General features: G+C 47.1%; 1 protein-coding gene across 1 annotated transcript; it reads right to left on the bottom strand.

Annotated features, from left to right (window-relative positions):
- Nucleotides 1-1,480: 1,480 nt before the first annotated feature.
- Nucleotides 1,481-9,425, bottom strand: LOC103181569. The gene is made up of 5 exons (XM_007898168.2): nt 9,231-9,425; nt 6,925-7,033; nt 4,030-4,149; nt 2,709-2,787; nt 1,481-2,390 (listed from the first exon to the last, which is right to left on the bottom strand). The coding sequence occupies exons 1-5, from the start codon at nt 9,338-9,340 to the stop codon at nt 2,299-2,301; spliced, it is 510 nt and encodes a 169-aa protein (XP_007896359.1). The 5' UTR covers nt 9,341-9,425; the 3' UTR covers nt 1,481-2,298.
- Between the last annotated feature and the right edge of the window lie 8,594 nt (nt 9,426-18,019).

Raw genomic sequence — 18,019 nt, 5'->3', positions numbered from 1 at the left:
CTGTGGGAGGATAGTGATTACCACTGGGGCTTGCAATCCCGGTGCTCTTTCGGAATCCTGAATCTCATCCAGGACTCCCAGTCATTCAGAACCAGGGGAGTAACTCAGAGAGAGCATCCCTCTGCGGGGGCGCCCGGCAGGTTTAAACACCCACCCTTCCCTTCCCCACTGATTTGTCCTTGTGATGTGCAGATGCTTTCAACTGAGCAGGAAAACCCGCACTCCCCCTACGCCCGAGCTCAGCCTTCCCATAATCCGAAATCCCAGGATTCTCTTCAATGAAACCCAGGATTTGGGGAGCACCATTACCATACGGGATCCTGGCATCAGGATTCCTGAGATTGCAAACTCCTAATTACCACCTTTTCCCTTTCCACTGCATTCATTTGTTAGAGAATAATAAAAAGCATGATCGCCAGTCCATGGAAATAAGACAAGTTACTTTTCACTGCTAAAACACTTTATCCCACACAATCTGAGGCACTTGGTATGTATGTGGGAGGATATCTCAAAGCACTTCACAGGATTTACTGTGTATTTTGTAGACAAACATGGCAGCCAATTTGTCCACAGCAATGTCTCACATCAGCCATGAAGTGAGTGACAATTTACCTGGGGGATTGTACTGCAGTAACTGCACTCCCGGTTCCGTTCTATTGACCTTTAGATTCTAACTTTTCATGTGCACATTTAAAGCCCTAGAAGCATTGGAAAAGCTCTCAAAACAATCCCTATATACAATCATCCCTAAACAACACAAATAACTTCCCCTAACTAGAATTCATGGTTTGAAAAACTACTGTTTCATTTCAGGTCTCTTGAAATGTAGGTAACTTGAAATGACAAGAAAATGGCGTTGTCGTAAGTGCTGAGCTTGGCTGTGCATGAGATGACAATAGGTAGGAATTGACATTATAAAAGGTGACGTTATCAGATTAAAACTGACCAGAAATCGATCGAAAAGAATAAAGTTAAATAAAAATAATAATCCTTGCATTTGAGATAGCCCTTTTCAAGTCTTCTGGACGTCTCAAAGCGCTTCACAGAATATACTGTTAAGTGAACTGACTGTATATTTGTGGGTGAAACACAGCAGCCAATTGCACACGGCAGTGTCCCACAAACAGTCGTGGATTGAAGTGACCAATTTTATTTTATTGTTTTTTCTGAAGGAATATTATCTGGCGTATGGAGTAAGGAAACTTGCCCATGGTTTTGCCCTGCCAGGAATCAAACCCAGGTCTCCCGCTTGTGAGGCAAGTGCTCTAACCACTGAGCTACAGGACTCCTTTGTCAGCAAAGCTACCCGAATGCTTCTCTGATGAAGCTCTGTGACAGGAAAAATGTAAGTGAGGTTGAAAGTAATTTGATAGAAATAAAAGGAAGAATCGAAGCATGATCCATTCACAAATGAATAGAATAATTAAAGTGTAAAACTGCAAGTGATACAAGTACAGAAGCAGGCATTTGACATGAAGCATTTTAGAATGGATATAACATTTAATTCTACAAAATAATCCTTGCATTTGATGTAGAATATATTGACTGTATATTTTGAGGGCAAAGTGCACTATATAGGAGGTGCATGGGATTAAAGGATTATGGCAGTTCTTATGGTGCATTAACCAATGTAACTGGAATAATCTGGTGTCTTTTTAAACAAAAAAGAGAAACTCCACATGGGTTTCATAATCAGAGAAATACATAAACCATTATATAAAATTACAGAATGTAAGGCAATGAAACAAACCATTTCTCCAAACCATTCCTAACCTCATCTCCCTATCTGCCTCCCATACCCATACCCCTCCTTTTCCTTGTTCCTCTTATATGAAGGAGGACGTAATCTTATAAAGCAAACCTGAGCATTTAACGATTTTGTTAGTCGGTTATGAAGCGCTCGTAATGGTGCAGACACAACAGACTTCCTGTACACTTTCTCCTCCCTCTTCAAAACAACCTTACTGACCCATCAGATCATTTCTATGATCCTAACACGTAGGCAAGTGCCCCAGTGTTACAGAAGAATGAGAAATCAATCGCAATATATTTATTATTAAGATTGTATAGTTATATAAAGCTGAAACAGTCTGACTTCTTTTTTATACTCCTGATGAGAGCTCTTGGCAGCTTTGTTCATAGGTACAGCTGGGTATCAGATTCAGAAATTCAACTGCTTAAAGCTTTTGCATTCTTTCAGCAAATCGGGAATGAATTCAAGCCGCCTGAGTTAATCAGCATTGGACATCAGGGTTTCTTGCTCACTTTGCCCAACTGTTACTCCAGAGTCTTTCTTGTTCAGTAAATTGTACAGTTAGCTGATGAGTACTGAGTGCACTGGAAGTTGTTTGTTAATTCGCTGTAATTTGGGACTTTGTCTAAACCACTACCTGCAAAAAGGACAGAACAGATTATTGTAAGAAAATGAGAACGAGAGGATCTCAACTCAGTAACTTGCATTTCATAACATTCTTTACGTAGGGTAACATCTTAGAGCACTTAACAGGAATGGGAATTGCACCAAGCAAGGGAGAGGGAAATAGCTATAGGCATGTTTAAAGAGCTAAGATTTGAGGCAAGAAGAAGACAGAAAGAGAGGGTGGGGGAAGATGAGATGGAGTGGTAGAGAGGGGGAATTAATCATCAAATCAACATTATGAAATGCTTTTTTAAAAAATAATTAAAATGGGTTTCACTTTTCCATTTACCTTCTATAAGGTTGTGCAGGTTACAGTAGTTTGTACCGTAGTCAAAGACAGCATACCACTTTTCAGAAACCGAGAATCCCTGCGAGAGAACATAATGATCTGAATTAGCAGCAACTGAGCAGGTGTAGAGAAATGCAAAGAAAGATAATAATGTGGCAACGCTAACTGCTTATGAATATGAGGACCCATGGAATTCTGAAAACCTAAACACAACAGCCACAAACCTGCAGAATTGCCACCCTAACTTTAAGGCAGCAGTCCTGTTTTCAAAAGTTACCAAAAAAGGAGCTTCGCAGCAAAGATGTAGATAAATTAGATTCTTCACGCAGAACCCATCTTTATCCAAAACCTGCCATCATAGACTTCACTCCATCTCCTCGGGAGAAATTCTACACATCTCTAAGGATCCACCATATCCAGAAGATATGCAATGCTGAAGAACAATGGCTATAGGATATATGAATTTTCTAACCTTAAATAATAATAATCTTTGCCTTCGATATAGTGTCTTATTACGTCTTCAAGACGTCTCAGAACACCTCACATATATATTGTAAAGTGAATTGACTGTATATTTTGTGGGCGAAACGCAGCAGCCAATTGTGCAGTTGTGGATTGAGTGACTAAATTATTGTTTTTATTTTGAAAGAATTATTAAGCCCGAAAAAGTGATCGGCCAATCGACTAACAACCAGGTTCCTGCTTACTGCTAGGTAAACAAATGCTAATGAGTCCTTTACATTTTTGAGCCACTTCAACAAGGGATAGTTGGAAACCTGAGTAGGTTCCACAGTTACTGGCAGCTTTTCCACTCTTTACACATCAACTAAGTGTTATCAACCTGCACAACTGCGGTGAGAGCATTACAATCAAGCTCCACTGTCACCCAACAGCCATCACCAGCTCCTGCTCCCCTTCCCTGAATTTCTTTATACTGAAGAAGGCGGTGATGTATTTAGTAAAACAGTGAATATCTTTTTGTTAAAAGAAGGATTATGTAGATTATTAAGCATTGTTTTGTGAGAGGGGTGGATCTGAGAGGTGTTCTGAGCTCAAAGTCCAGTGCGATTTTTCCATCAATTTCAAATATCAATGGGGATTTAGGGGCTGGTTCCTTACAGAATGGCATTATTCCATGATACTGATTGTTTAGAAAATGTCAAAACCCAGGCCTTGATCCAATCTCGTGAGTTAATAAATCACCAAGATAACCGACAAAGAAAATTGGGCAACTGAAGACATCAGTGATTATTTATGATATTCAGACAAATCATACATATATATTATGAGATGTGTACAGAAATAACATGGCAGTACTTACTGAGACGTAGCAAGAATCCCTGCCCAAGGAAGAAACGAGTCTGAACGTAATGTTGTCAACATACTTGTGCATTGGGCTGGTGTGCTCAGCCACTATGTAATGTACATTTGCTGACTTCAGCTGTGAAGGAAAAGAAAGTTGTACTGAAAGCACAACACTAGTAGATATAGCAAGTTACCCACAGAGGTGGGGGGGGGGGGGGAGAAAGACCATGTGCATCATTCATTCTTACGAACAACTGACAATATCAAAGGTTGTGGTATATTGGTATCAAAACAAGGATCTTCTTATTGGCAATTAAAGTTGCAAAATCTTCAAACACACCAAAGCAAAACCTTAGTTTTGTAAATAAATCGTCTCAACACAAGTTACTCACAGCCTAATGTTGCAATACAACAACTTGCATTTATGTAGCGCCCTTCACACGGAGCACTTACGAACGCAATACAGTGACCACCATTCATTCAAAGGAACCCTCCACGACATGGAGAAGATAGCCATGAGGCCTGAGTCCTCTTGCAGAGCCTTGGGACGTCCTCCCGACGTGAAAGGCGCTCAATAAATGGAATCTTGTTGTTGTTGTTGTTGCTAAGCACAGCTGAACGCTTCCTCCCTCTCCTCCTTTCTGTTTAGTGTAATACAGCTCCAGTGCTTCAATCAAGTGGCCAATATTCACGTGCGAGTCCAGACAGCAAACGGAAGCAGGCCATTCAAACACAGAACTTTGCAGCCAAGCCTAGTTCTGACTTGATATCCCACTTGTGTATTCCCCTAAGGTCACTGCACTACCAGGAATTCGAGGTAATCTTTCCCCCAACATAACCTGGGGCATTGAGGTCGATTGTAATTGCTAGTACTGTACGTGGCTTTCTTAGCTGACTTAAGATAGCTCAGTTTACAGATCAGGGAATCAAGCCTAGAATCCACATGGTCTGTACTCAGTGAATAAACTGGATGAGGCTGAGGGAGCTAATGTGTAGCTTCAAAAATATGTTTTCTGAACTCAAATACTTAGAAAGATTCTCCACGCAGTGACTCGTCCACAGATTGGTACTGATAGAATTGCGGACTTTCTAAGATAGGAAAAAGAGAATATTTCTTCACTTAGATTTGGCTTCCAACATTGCCAGTTGCTGAATGAACACTGAGTGGGAGAAGGAGAGGGTTTGATGGGAGCCGAGATACAAGTGAAATAATGCTTCATTCAATGGTTCAGCCTGTGAATCAAAGACAATCAGGATGATGGTGAGGCCAACCACAGATAGTAATTTAAAATAACTAAAATTGCATGAATAGGTTAATAGAAATACTCAAGCAGGCAATTTCAAAGGCTTATTCTGGAGAAAACAGGAATTGCCTTGAAATTTGTAATTGGTCATTCACTTTACAACTATTTCTTTAGTGAAGTAGAGTGCAACACATTGATCTTTGCTGATCCTGTTCTGGTAATGACTTTCTGACATCACTGTGTGCAAACTGGCGCCTGTGTTTGCCTACAAGTACACAGTCACTACACTTCTCAGTAAAATCCTGTGAAGCCCTTTGAAACATCTCGACAATATAATGAAGCTCTATATCAAATGCATGGATTATTAGCATTTGAGCCAACCTGGTACACAATAACCCTTTGAGCAGTATTTTGTTCAAAACCAAATGAGAGTGCAGCTGTTTTCAATCTTTCTCAGAATCTACTACAGTATTTCTAGTGTACCAAGTGTTCATTTTATAACATCAACATCCCACATGATGTCCTTTTCGAAATACAATTATGAGAAAAATATCCAGAATCAGAAATGGGTATTGTTTCTTGGAAATAAAAACATCTTTCAGTGCTCAAAGGGGCATTTGTCTGAACTGCTCTTCCAGATTCTATATTAATTAATCAATTAAACTAATTTGTGCATCAATCTTTCTGTCTTACTCCTCTTTTCCTGCCTTGAAAACACATTGAAGAAATCCTCCTCACCCCCCGTTTCTCCCCATAAATCCTCACCTCCCGTTTCTCCCCATTAATGTCACCCATTGTTCAGTGCTCTGAGGTTCTCCCCTCCATGAAGGGTGCTACATAAATGCAAGTTGTTATTGTTTTTAAATCCTGCGTAAAACACACACATCATCTTGGCGTCCAATTCCAATTTTGTGAAGCACTCTGAGACATTATCCTATATGAAGGAAGGGTGCTATATAAATACACGTTGTCGTACTGCCTCCAAGTATCTTCTGCCAGATCTCAACAATATTTTGAATTTGGAAATCGATGTCTCATTGTTGTTAACAGAACAATTGCTGGCACAGATTCCCTGCCACACTTGCTTATGTAGAGCGCAGCTCGATTACAGCTTACTTCTTTATAGCACAAATTTAGGTGTTTCTCTACTCAATTGCACTGTGGAGCCCATTCACAGCATATACAGATGCCAGGCTTTTCACACTAAAGTACGAGTCATCAGGACACTGCCAACATCACATTCTTGCTTTACCGCATATGCGGAAAGCAGAAGTTGAAATCAACAGTGAATGGGAGTAAGTCATCCAGTTTAGCTTCCTCTGCTAATTAAAGGCTGACTTCCAGATTACAGATTACAACCAACGTCAACTAACGTCACCTTACGTTACCCAGCATACGCAGCAAATAGGAAGCAACATTGATCCAGAAGTTTTGGTACAAGGCATACTTGGTACATATGTGCGAGGACGTTTTAAAGCACTTCACGTGATTTACACCCACAAAATACACAGCCAATCCACTTTACAGTATAACCTGTGAAGCGCTTTGAGACATCTGATCGCTGTGATTAGGCACTATATCAAATGCAAGTATGATTATGATTTACTAAAATATGTACCAATTTGTGCACAGCAATGTCCCACAATCTACATACTTTTCATACTTACAGTATACAAACATTTCTCCCCTCCATGAGCACAATTTTCTGCAGTTTTCCACTTCTTGATTTGTGTTACCAACTCCTCATACACATTTGCGCAAGAAACGCCAAAGGTCCTGTGAAGAAGAAAAAGCAGGTTGAAGAGAAAAAGTCAACACCAGAACAGGGCCAGCAAAGACCACTGTGCTGCATTCTACCTGGTCCTGACTCATTCACTGAAGAAAAAAAAGGTACAATATGAAAAAGAAGAACCATGACGCAGCCAAAAGCGGACAGCAAGCCATTCATTACCAACCGGCTCCTCCGCCCACCCTCTCATGCCTCACCCATCCTCATCTCCAATGCCAACTGCAAGGCGATGCTGGACATCCTCAAATCCAAAGTCAAGGGGATCCGCTCAACTGCCTCTGCCAAACCGTCTATACCCCCTCTCCCCATCTCCCTGTCACACCCTAGCCCCTACCCATCCCTCCATCCACACCTTCGAACCAGACCTGTCTCCCACTCCTCTCACATCACCACTATAACCCGCATGAAACCGACCACCTGCTCCCTCGACCCCATTCCTAATCCTCTCCTTACCTCCCAGCTCCACCTTCTTTCCCTTCTACTCAGACATCATAAACCTCTCCCAGTCCACTGGTACCATTCCCATCCCTTTAAAAACAGCCTTCATCACACCCATCGCTGGACACATTCCTGCTCTCAAACTACAGCTCCATCACCAACCTCCCTTTCCTCTCCAAGGTCCTGGAACAAGTTGTTGCTTCCCAGCTTCGCTCCTTCCTCTCCGGCCACTCCCTTCACGAACCCCCACCCTGGCCTTCAGCCACTCTGCCCCCACTCTCTGGAACTCCATCCTGCAGTCCCTCCGCCTCGCCCCCCTCCCTTGCCTCCTTCAAGACCCATCTCAAGACTCTCTTCAACCATGTTTTCGATCACCCTCCTGCTCCGGCCTGTTTCAAGTCCGCCCACAGCACAGAAACAGCCCCGGTCAAAGTGACCAATGACATTCTGTCCATCTGCGACCAGGGCTCCCTCTACCTCCTCGTCCTCCTTGACCTCTCTGCTGCCTTCGACACCGTCGACTATTTTACCCTCATCCTCCCTCTCTCCTCTCACCTCAACCTTCACGGCTCTGTCCTTCACTGGTTCAGATCGTACCTCTCACATCCTCTCCGCTTCATCTCCACAAACCGTTTCTCCTCTAGCCCCCACACCTTCTCATGCGGCGTTCCTCAGGAGAGGTCCTTGATCCCCTCCTCTTCAATATATATATGCTCCCTCTTGGTGACATCATCCACAGACATGGGGTCAACTTCCACATATATGCGGATGACACCCGACTCTATCTCTCTGCCTCCACCCTCGACTCCAGGACCACTGCTGTCCTGATAGAATGACTGTTAGACATCAAGTCCTGGATGAGAGCTACTTTCTACAGTTGAACGTCAACAAGACCGAGGTCCACCTGATAGGCTCCTGTCAGCGCTTCCTCACCTCAGGCGCTGACAGCATCACCATCCGTGGATGTGCACTCCACCTCACTGAGCCAGTCCGGAACCTTGGGGTCTTGTTTGACCCTCAACTATCCTTTCTACCCCACATCCGCGCCATGACCCGCTCTGCCTTCCCCCACCTCCGCAACATCGCTCGGCTCCGACACTGTCTCACACCGCAGGCTCCCGAAACCCATACACGCATTCACAACATCGAGGCTCGACTAATCAAACTCACTGCTTGGTCGGCCTCCCCGACTCCTCCCTCCGTAGACCGCAGATCATCCCGTGTCCCTCTCCCGCACCAGGCTCCGAGACCCTATCACGCCCACCCTCGCCCGATCCCACCGGCTTCCCATCACACAGAGGATACAGTTCAAGATCCTGGTCCTCACCTGCAAAGCCCTCCACAGTCTTGCTCCCCCCCCTACCTCTCCGACCCCCTAACCCCCTACCATCCTGTTCGCCCCCTCGCTCAGCGGGCTCCGGCTCCGGCGCCTGCTTCACGTCCCCCTCCTCGCTCGCCCCGTTTTCGGCGGCCGGGCCTTCCGCCACTCTGCCCCCACCCTCTGGAACTCCATCCCGCAGCCCCTCGCCTCGGCCCCCTCCCTCGCCTCGGCCCCTTCCCTCGCCATCTTCAAGACCCACCTCAAGACCCTCCTCCTCGACCGCGCTTTCCATCTCCGCTTCCCCACACCCCCCCCACACCCCACCCACGTGTCAATCACGTGAAGACCACAGCAGCAATTTGCAGCTGATAATGCTATGCCGCCCCTCACGTTAGACGCAGCGCGGGGTTGCGGACACTGCCTACCATTTCACCGAGCACTGCGCGTGCAAAGGTCCGGCAGTCGCACGTGTCAACAGGGCGAGCAGCAGCCCCAGGCCCAGGCCCAGGCCCAGCCCCAGGCTGAAGGTCGCCATGGCCGCCCGCACTGCGCCGCTCGTCTGTCTGTCCGACAGCTCTCACTCAGCTGATCGTCTGGCGAGCCGGTCACGGGGTCAGCCGCCTGTCAATCACAGTGTCTCCATGGCGATCCCGTCTCCCTCCTCCCCCTCTCTCCTCCCCCCCGCCCTGTCAATCACAGTGTCTCCATGGCGATCCCGTCTCCCACCTCCCCTCCCTCCCCCCGCCCTGTCAATCACAGTGTCTCCATGGCGATCCCGTCTCCCTCCTACCCCGCCCCGCCCTGTCAATCACAGTGTCTCCATGGCGATCCCGTCTCCCTCCTACCCCGCCCCGCCCTGTCAATCACAGTGTCTCCATGGCGATCCCGTCTCCCTCCTACCCCGCCCCGCCCTGTCAATCACAGTGTCTCCATGGCGATCCCGTCTCCCACCTCCCCTCCCTCCCCCCGCCCTGTCAATCACAGTGTCTCCATGGCGATCCGTTTCCCCCTCCCTCCCCCCAAGCCCTGTCAATCACAGTGTCTCCATGGCGATCCCGTCTCCCTCCTCCCCCTCCCTCTCCCCGCCCCCCAGCCCTGTCAATCACAGAGTCTCCATGGCGATCCCGTCTCCCCCTCCCTCCCCCCCCCCAGCCCTGTCAATCACAGAGTCTCCATGGCGATCCCGTCTCCCCCTCCCTCCCCTCAAGCCCTGTCAATCACAGTGTCTCCATGGCGATCCCGTCTCCCCCTCCCTCCCCTCAAGCCCTGTCAATCACAGAGTCTCCATGGCGATCCCGTCTCCCCCTCCCTCCCCTCAAGCCCTGTCAATCACAGAGTCTCCATGGCGATCCCCATGGGAACAGGATCCAGCAGCAGTGGCAGGTGGTGGCCCTCCCCTCCCCTCCCTCAATGGTGTAATTAAACTGCCTTGTGATTCATTATTATTTATTATTTATTATTATTATTATTATTATTCAGCAACAACAACAACAACTCGGCTTTATACAGCGCCCTTCACGCCGGACGGCGCCTCAGAGGCTTCGAAAGGGTGCGGTCCATTCAGGAGGGTGTGAATCTGTCGCCCGAACACAGTGAAATGTGTTCAGTTTGTACCTATGATCCTTGTGTTTGATAATAGCGCTTTGGGGCGTCCGCCCGACGTGAAAGGCACTCTCGCTATCAGTGCAATTTTGTTGTTGTTGTTGTATCAAAGTGCTTCACAGGAATCACTGTGAAGTGGAGTGACTGTGTATTTTGTAGGCAACGGCGGCAGCAATGTCCCACAACGGCGTAGAAATAACTTCCAAACTTTGTTTTTAATCCGACTGTAATATAGTGCCAAGAAATACTCCCCTCCAAAGAAAGTCTTTTTTTTTAGGTTTTGGATTTGCTTTTGCTACTTTGGAAAATGTTATCTTAAATCATATTATGCGTTAAAAAATGGTAAATACTTTGATAGCTACGCTTATATGAGGTCTTATTTCAGAAATGTTTCCCTAATGTGGCTTTGGGAGTATTTAATGGTATCGGGGTTAAATTTTACTTGCTCTTAAATCCTTGGGTTCTGTTCTTATGCATCTGTCCAGTAGATGGAACGACATCACTGTGCAGTAAAAGCTATCACATTCACCTGTATTCGGTTTGAGAACAGATGGTGGTGCTACAAACATAATACTCTGTGAGGTTCAACGTCATATTAAGTTTATGCCTTAATCCAGATTCAGCTGAATAGTGGTGCAATTGAATATTTATTAAATAATATATATCCTTGAATTTGATATAACATCTTACTTTTAACGTCCTTACATTAAAAAGGATAGTTCTATTTTTCAAATTAAACTATACCAAAGCAAGGGATCCCTTCCGGTCCTCTCTCGCTTCTCTCCCCTCTTTCTCTCTCAAATCTCTCAATCCTCTCTGAATTATTTACTAGGTCAGGCAACCTGTAACACTATGAGTGTCATCCTTCCAGCTACGTCCGCGGGCTGATGATGCCCAGTCTCGGCGTGCCCGTTTGGCTGCCGCCCCTGACCCGATGTTCATCTCAAAGAAGAATGAGATTCACGAAAACGTTTGGAAAGTTATTCCTAAGGATCGTTCTCCTAAATTAAATGATCTTGCACTGAAGATGGGTTCTATGTTTGCAAGCACATGCATTTGTGAAAACGCGTGTCTCTGCATTGAAAAGTCCAATCATCGCAACACGCTTGATAGAGATACCCTTGGGTGGTGTCTTCAACTTGCCACAACTGAATTTGAAGGATGGCCAAAGGCACGGTCAAAGAGGAAGGTTTTTAGATGGTATTTGAAGGAGGCACGAGTGGGGGTGAGGCAAAGGAATAGCAGGATAAAGTTCCAGAGTGTTGGGGCAGAAATGCTGAATGTCTAACCGTCAATGGTGCGGCGGGAAGTGCGGAGGGCCTGAAGCAGCCGTGGTCCACTGAGCGGAGGAAGCGGACAGGCTGATATGTGGTTAGGAGGTCGGAGAGGTAGGGGGCAAGAAGACGCGGAGGGCTTTGAAAGTGAAAACATGGGTTTTCTACTCGATTGTCTGAGCGATGGGGAGCCACTGAAGCCGGGCAAGAACAGGGTGATTGGTTCCTGGTGCGGGAGAGGACACGAGCTGCAGAGCTCTAAATAATCTGCAGCGTGTGGAGGGAAGAGTTGAGAATCCCAGTGAGCAGGCAGTTGGCGTAGTCAAGACGGGACGTGATGAAAGCGTGGATCAGGGTCTCAGCAGCCTGCGGTGAGAGGCAGTGGTGGAGGCGGCCAATATTGCAGAGGTGGGGAAAGGTGGAACGGGTCACGGCACAAATGTGGGGTTTGAAGGATAGCTGAGGGTTGAAGATATTTAATGGTCTTCTAAGTGTCAAGGAAATGTATGTAAAGTAAAATTATTTGATCGTATGCAGGTTTAGAGTTGATTGTATGAAAACTGTTTTGTATATTCTTGATATTATTTTGAATTATTGTATATTCAGTGTATCTTTGTTGTGTTATAATATCAATGGAATCCTGCATGTAGCTCAGTGGTTAGAGCGCTCGCCTCGCAAGTGAGAGGACCTGGGTTCAATTCCCGCTCGAGACAGGCCGAAACCTAAGGCAAGTTTCCTTACTCCACACACACACGCCTCTGTTTACCTAGCAGTAAGTTGGAACCTGCATGTTTGTTGATTGGTGGATCACTTTCCTGGGGTAATAATCCCTTCATAATAATAATAACAATGTGGTCACTCAATCCACAACTGTTTGTGGGACTTCATTGTGCAGAATGGGCTGCCACATTCTCCCACAAAACACATAGTCACTACACTTTGCAGTGTATCCTGTGAAGTGCTTTGAAATGTCTCGAAGGTGTGGTAAGACTTTATATCAAATGCAACAATTATTATTATTAAGCTTTGGCATTTTATCTGGTTAGACTGCACACTCTGGGGGCCCAAAGCCTTGGCTCTCGCCAAACTTTCCAGAATTAGGTAAGCAGGATGCATCTCTTCAACAACAACAAATTACATTTGTATTGCACCTTTCACATCACGAGGATGTCCCAGAGAGAGAGTGCATTCCATTCCAACAATCTATCTCTGGGATTTCTATGTGTAGGTGGGATACTGGAAATGTCAGTTTGGTTTGAATACTCTTACACATAGTGATGGATTTCCGCATGTGTAAGACACTCGGCTGACCCAAAAAAAAGGAATTGTGCAATCTTCCAAGCCGATGAAGAAAACTGAATTTAAATTCTCTAATGTTTAGTAATGGGAGATCTTGTTTGCACTTTCTTCTGCAAAATTTTACAGTTTAGTTTTAAAATGCAATGGCATCAATAACAAAATACCGTGTGCACATTAACACCATTTTAATACCATCCTGAACCACTGTTTTAAACACTGTGTACTGTCCCGCACCAGGCTCTCACCACATCACTCCCACCCTCGTCGCCTCCACTGGCTCCCCATCCCCCAGAGGATCGAATTCAAGATCCTCATCCTCACCTACAAGGCTATTCACGGCCTTGCTCCCTCCTACCTCTCCGACCTACTATCCCCCTACTTACCTGCCCGTACCCTCCGTTCCTCTGGCTCCGGTCTGCTCCACATCCCCCGCCCCAACCGCCCTACCATCGGTGGCCGGGCCTTCAGCCTCTCAGCCCCCAGGCTCTGGAACTCCATCCCCCAGTGCCTTCGCCGCCTCCTCCCTTTCCTCCTTCAAGGCCGGTCTCGAGACCTTTCTCTTCAACCGTGACTTCAGCTCCCCTCTTGACTGTCTGCCCCCTCCTCGCTCCCTCCCTTCCCTCCCCTCACCCTGACCATTTCCCCTCTGCTCGGGTCCTGACCCAACTGTCCAGCGCCTTGGGACGTCCTCCTGACGTGAAAGGCGCTCTATAAATGGAATCTTGTTGTTGTTGTTGTTGTTTGGTCTCTTTTTAAGGTCTTTACCAGCATTGCACTGCACAATATAATATTGCAGGAAATTCAGAAAGTCACCCTATTGACTGCATGTTACCAGATCAGAAAAGAGGACTTGATTTGTAGCCATGGAGACTTTATTCACACAAGTTATATTCATGTGATGCCTTTCAGTTAAAAGTAAACAAAAGTTAGAGCATGAGATTAATTAGAAATGAAGTGAATGATGCCAAGGAGGCAAATGCGACAGCTAATAAGAAGTAGAAATGAGAAATGTCTTACAAACAATTTATTAGAACTTTTGCAATGAATTTTGATAAGTAGGGAATATAAACCAACATACCACGAGGAAAACTTAACTTTTCTTTGAAATATACCTTAGTCGGGGAAGGAGGGATTCTTTTATATTCACCTGATCACAAGCTGGAAGGACCAAAATTAGTGATTGAATCAAAAAGGGATCATGATCTGGAAATGCAACAAAAGTCTTTAATATCGAATGTTTTTCATATGGGTAAAGACAGCAGTCAATCCATACGTGCAATGTTTCACAAACAATAAAGATGATTAACAATAAAAATAAATTGAATGGAATTAATTTGGGTGAATTTGGATTAAGGAGGAATATTGGCATTACAGTGACAGTTACTTTATAGGGAAAAAGTGGAAAATACAAAAATTAAAAAGGATGAAAAATGAAGAATAGGAGGTAAAAGGAGTAAAAAGGAGAATGGAAGACAGAGAGTATTGACAAGTATTATCACTGCATCCATTCCAGTATATTATGTTATGGTGGGTGACAAAAAAAATTAGATGAAAGTGGCCAGGAAATATGATCTTAAGTAAAATTAGGATAAAATGACAGTCTTATCTGATGTGGAATGTGATCTTACAATTAATCTTAATATGTTATTGTCATGTCAGTGGGCTGTTCGATATTAAGTTCAGTTCCTGGATTCCTGTAGACTTGTTATGTTGGCTGTCGAAACACTGATTGTCCAGCGCCTTGAGACATCCTCCTGAAGTGAAAGGACCTAAACAAATGTAATTTTGTTGTTGTTGTTGCCACATCTGAAGCAGATTTTATGTCCACTTTCATGCAAACATAGTTTCCATATTTTATCAAAAGTAAGATAAAATATTACATTTATAATAGCAGATGATATTGTTAATGTGACAACCAATTGCTTTGTGCAAATTAGCTGCCACATCCTCCTACAAACAGTCACTACAGAAAACATGAGAAACACTTTGAGATCTTTTGACATAATATTATACTATTTCAGAGCTTGGAAAATCTGACAATTTTTTGAACTCAGTCTTAACTTTGAAGCCAGCTTTCTGTACTAAACAGCTCCGCGGAAAGCCTGCCTGAAAATTAAGGCTATATTTTAAGAATTTGCCAAATTCTGCATGCTCTGAAATTCTAAGATCAGAGAATATATATTACACAATAATCCTTGCATTTGATATAAACTTGCACTTCCAAATACACAATAGAATACAATTTATTTATATAGTGTCTTTCACTTGAGGAGGACGACTCAAAAGCGCTTCCTACAATCACAACAATTTGCATTTATAAAGCACCCTGGAGTAGCGTCTTGGAGCGCACAAACAGTGGTGTGGTTTGGCGCCTGAGCTGGACGGAGATAGAGGAGGTGACTGAAGACTCGCTCCCTCCCTCGTCTCCTTCAAGACCCGTCTCAAGACTCTCCTCTTCGATCGTGCCTTCAATCACCCTCTTTGCTCCCCTGCCCTTCACCTTCCCCGATCCCGACCCCCAGCTCGAGTCCGAAACACTGATTGTCCAGCGCCTTGGGACGTCCTCCCCATGTGAAAGGCGTTTTACAAACTTGCTCAGGCAGAAGGCACGGAGCAAGAGAAAGGTCTTCAGGTGTGATGTGAGCACAGGCAAACAAGGCAAACAACTGACTGTATATTTTTGAGGGTGAAACATGGAGTCCTGTAGCTCAGTGGTTAGAGCACTCGCTTTGCAAGCGAGAGACCTGAGTTCAATTCCAGGCAGAGGGCGAAACCTTGGGCAAGTTTCCTTACTCCACACAGAGCCTAATAATAATTCCTCCAAAACCAAAACAATAATAAATTGGTCATTTTCAATCTACGACTGTTTGTGGGACATTGCTGTGCGCAATTGGCTGCCGCGTTCGCCCACAAACATACAGTCAATTCACTTTACAGTGTGTTCTGTGAAGCGCTTTGGGACGTCCTCCCAACGTGAAAAGCGCTATATCAAATGCAAGGATTATTATTATTATTATATTATTAAGGGCCAAGGCGGAGGAATAACAATACTGATCCTTGCATTGTTGGCAGGTTATCACGTCTTCTAGACGTCTCGAAGCGCTTCACAGAATAGACTGCAAAGTGAATTGACTGTATATTTTTGTGGGTGAAACGCGGCCGCCAATCCCTACAAACTCCGGGATCCGCCGAGGCTCGGTGTGAAAGGCAGGGATTACGGCAGATGTGATCATCAGGTGGAAGGAAGCGTCTGGAGGCACTGCACTGACACAGTGAGACAGGTCATCAGTCAGACTGCGGCTCAGCAGTGCCCCCCCCCACCCCCCGCGGAGTGAGCAGACGGGGCACGTGGCAGTGGGCGGCTGTGACGGACAGGTCACCGGGACCAATGGTGTGTGTGAGGGCGGGTGGGTGGGGCTGTGGACGGTGTGATTGACAGGCGGGGGCGGGACTGTGGACGGTGTGATTGACAGGCGGGGGCGGGGCTGTGGACGGTGTGATTGACAGGCGAGGGGGCGGGGCTGTGGACGGTGTGATTGACAGGCGGAGGGCAGGGCTGTGGACGGTGTGATTGACAGGCGGGGGGCGGGACTGTGGACGGTGTGATTGACAGGCGGAGGCGGGGCTGTGGACGGTGTGATTGACAGGCGGGGGGCGGGGCTGTGGACGGTGTGATTGACAGGCGAGGGCGGGGCTGTGGACGGTGTGATTGACAGGCGGGGGGCGGGGCTGTGGACGGTGTGATTGACAAGCGGGGGGCGGGACTGTGGACGGTGTGATTGACAGGCGGGGGCCGGGGCTGTGGACGGTGTGATTGACAGGCGGGGGCGGGGTTGTGGACGGTGTGATTGACAGGCGGGGGGCGGGGCTGTGGACGGTGTGATTGACAGGCGGGGGGCGGGCTGTGGGCGGTGTGATTGACAGGCGGGGGCGGGGCTGTGGACGGTGTGATTGACAGGCGGGGGCGTGGCTGAGGACGGTGTGATTGACAGGCGGGGCGGGGCTGTGGACGGTGTGATTGACAGGCGGGGGGCGGGGCTGTGGACGGTGTGATTGACAGGCGGGGGCGGGGCTGTGGACGGTGTGATTGACAGGCGGGGGGCGGGGCTGTGGACGGTGTGATTGACAGGCGGGGGCGGGGCTGTGGACGGTGTGATTGACAGGCGGGGGCGGGGCTGTGGACGGTGTGATTGACAGGCGGGGGGCGGGGCTGTGGACGGTGTGATTGACAGGCGGGGGCGGGGCTGTGGACGGTGTGATTGACAGGCGGGGGGCGGGCTGTGGACGGTGTGATTGACAGGCGGGGGCGGGGCTGTGGACGGTGTGATTGACAGGCGGGGGCGGGGCTGTGGCGGTGTGATTGACAGGCGGGGGCGGGGCTGTGGACGGTGTGATTGACAGGCGGGGGGCGGGGCTGTGGACGGTGTGATTGACAGGCGGGGGCGGGGCTGTGGACGGTGTGATTGACAGGCGGGGGCGGGGCTGTGGACGGTGTGATTGACAGGCGGGGGGCGGGGCTGTGGACGGTGTGATTGACAGGCGGGGGGCGGGGCTGTGGACGGTGTGATTGACAGGCGGGGGGCGGGGCTGTGGGCGGTGTGATTGACAGGCGGGGGGCGGGGCTGTGGACGGTGTGATTGACAGGCGGGGGGCGGGCAGACAGACTGGGAAGCGCAGGGCGGCTGATTGCTCATTGATTGCTGCTGTGGCTGTGGCTGTGACAGGAGCTCTGCTCAGAGGTGACATTCACTGACTCTGAGCAACTTTACACAGTGTGCACACACACTCACTCACACTGACACACACTCACACACTCACACACACTGACACACACTACACAGACACACACACTCACACAGACTAACACACAGACACACACACACTCACACAGACACTCACACACACTCACACATAGACACACACACAGACACTCACACACACTCACACAGACACACACACTCACACAGACACACACTCACACACTGACACACACAGACACACACACACACACACACACTCACACACACTGACACACACAC

The sequence above is a fragment of the Callorhinchus milii genome, unplaced genomic scaffold (genome assembly GCF_018977255.1).
Source record: "Callorhinchus milii isolate IMCB2004 unplaced genomic scaffold, IMCB_Cmil_1.0 Scaffold2, whole genome shotgun sequence".
In the NCBI taxonomy this organism is placed as follows: Eukaryota; Metazoa; Chordata; class Chondrichthyes; order Chimaeriformes; family Callorhinchidae; genus Callorhinchus; species Callorhinchus milii.
The sequence above is the reverse complement of the archived record's forward strand: the minus strand, read 5'-3'. Positions and strand labels throughout refer to the sequence as shown.

Coding starts and splice junctions, on each gene's coding strand:
- LOC103181569 (XM_007898168.2), bottom strand. CDS start 9,340: ATGGCGACCTTCAGCCTGGGGCTGGGCCTGGGCCTGGGCCTGGGGCTG. Junction 7,034..9,230: donor GCGCAGTGCTCGGTGAAATG/GTAGGCAGTGTC, acceptor TCTTCTTCACAG/GACCTTTGGCGTTTCTTGCG. Junction 4,150..6,924: donor GGGAGAAATGTTTGTATACT/GTAAGTATGAAA, acceptor TTTCCTTCACAG/CTGAAGTCAGCAAATGTACA.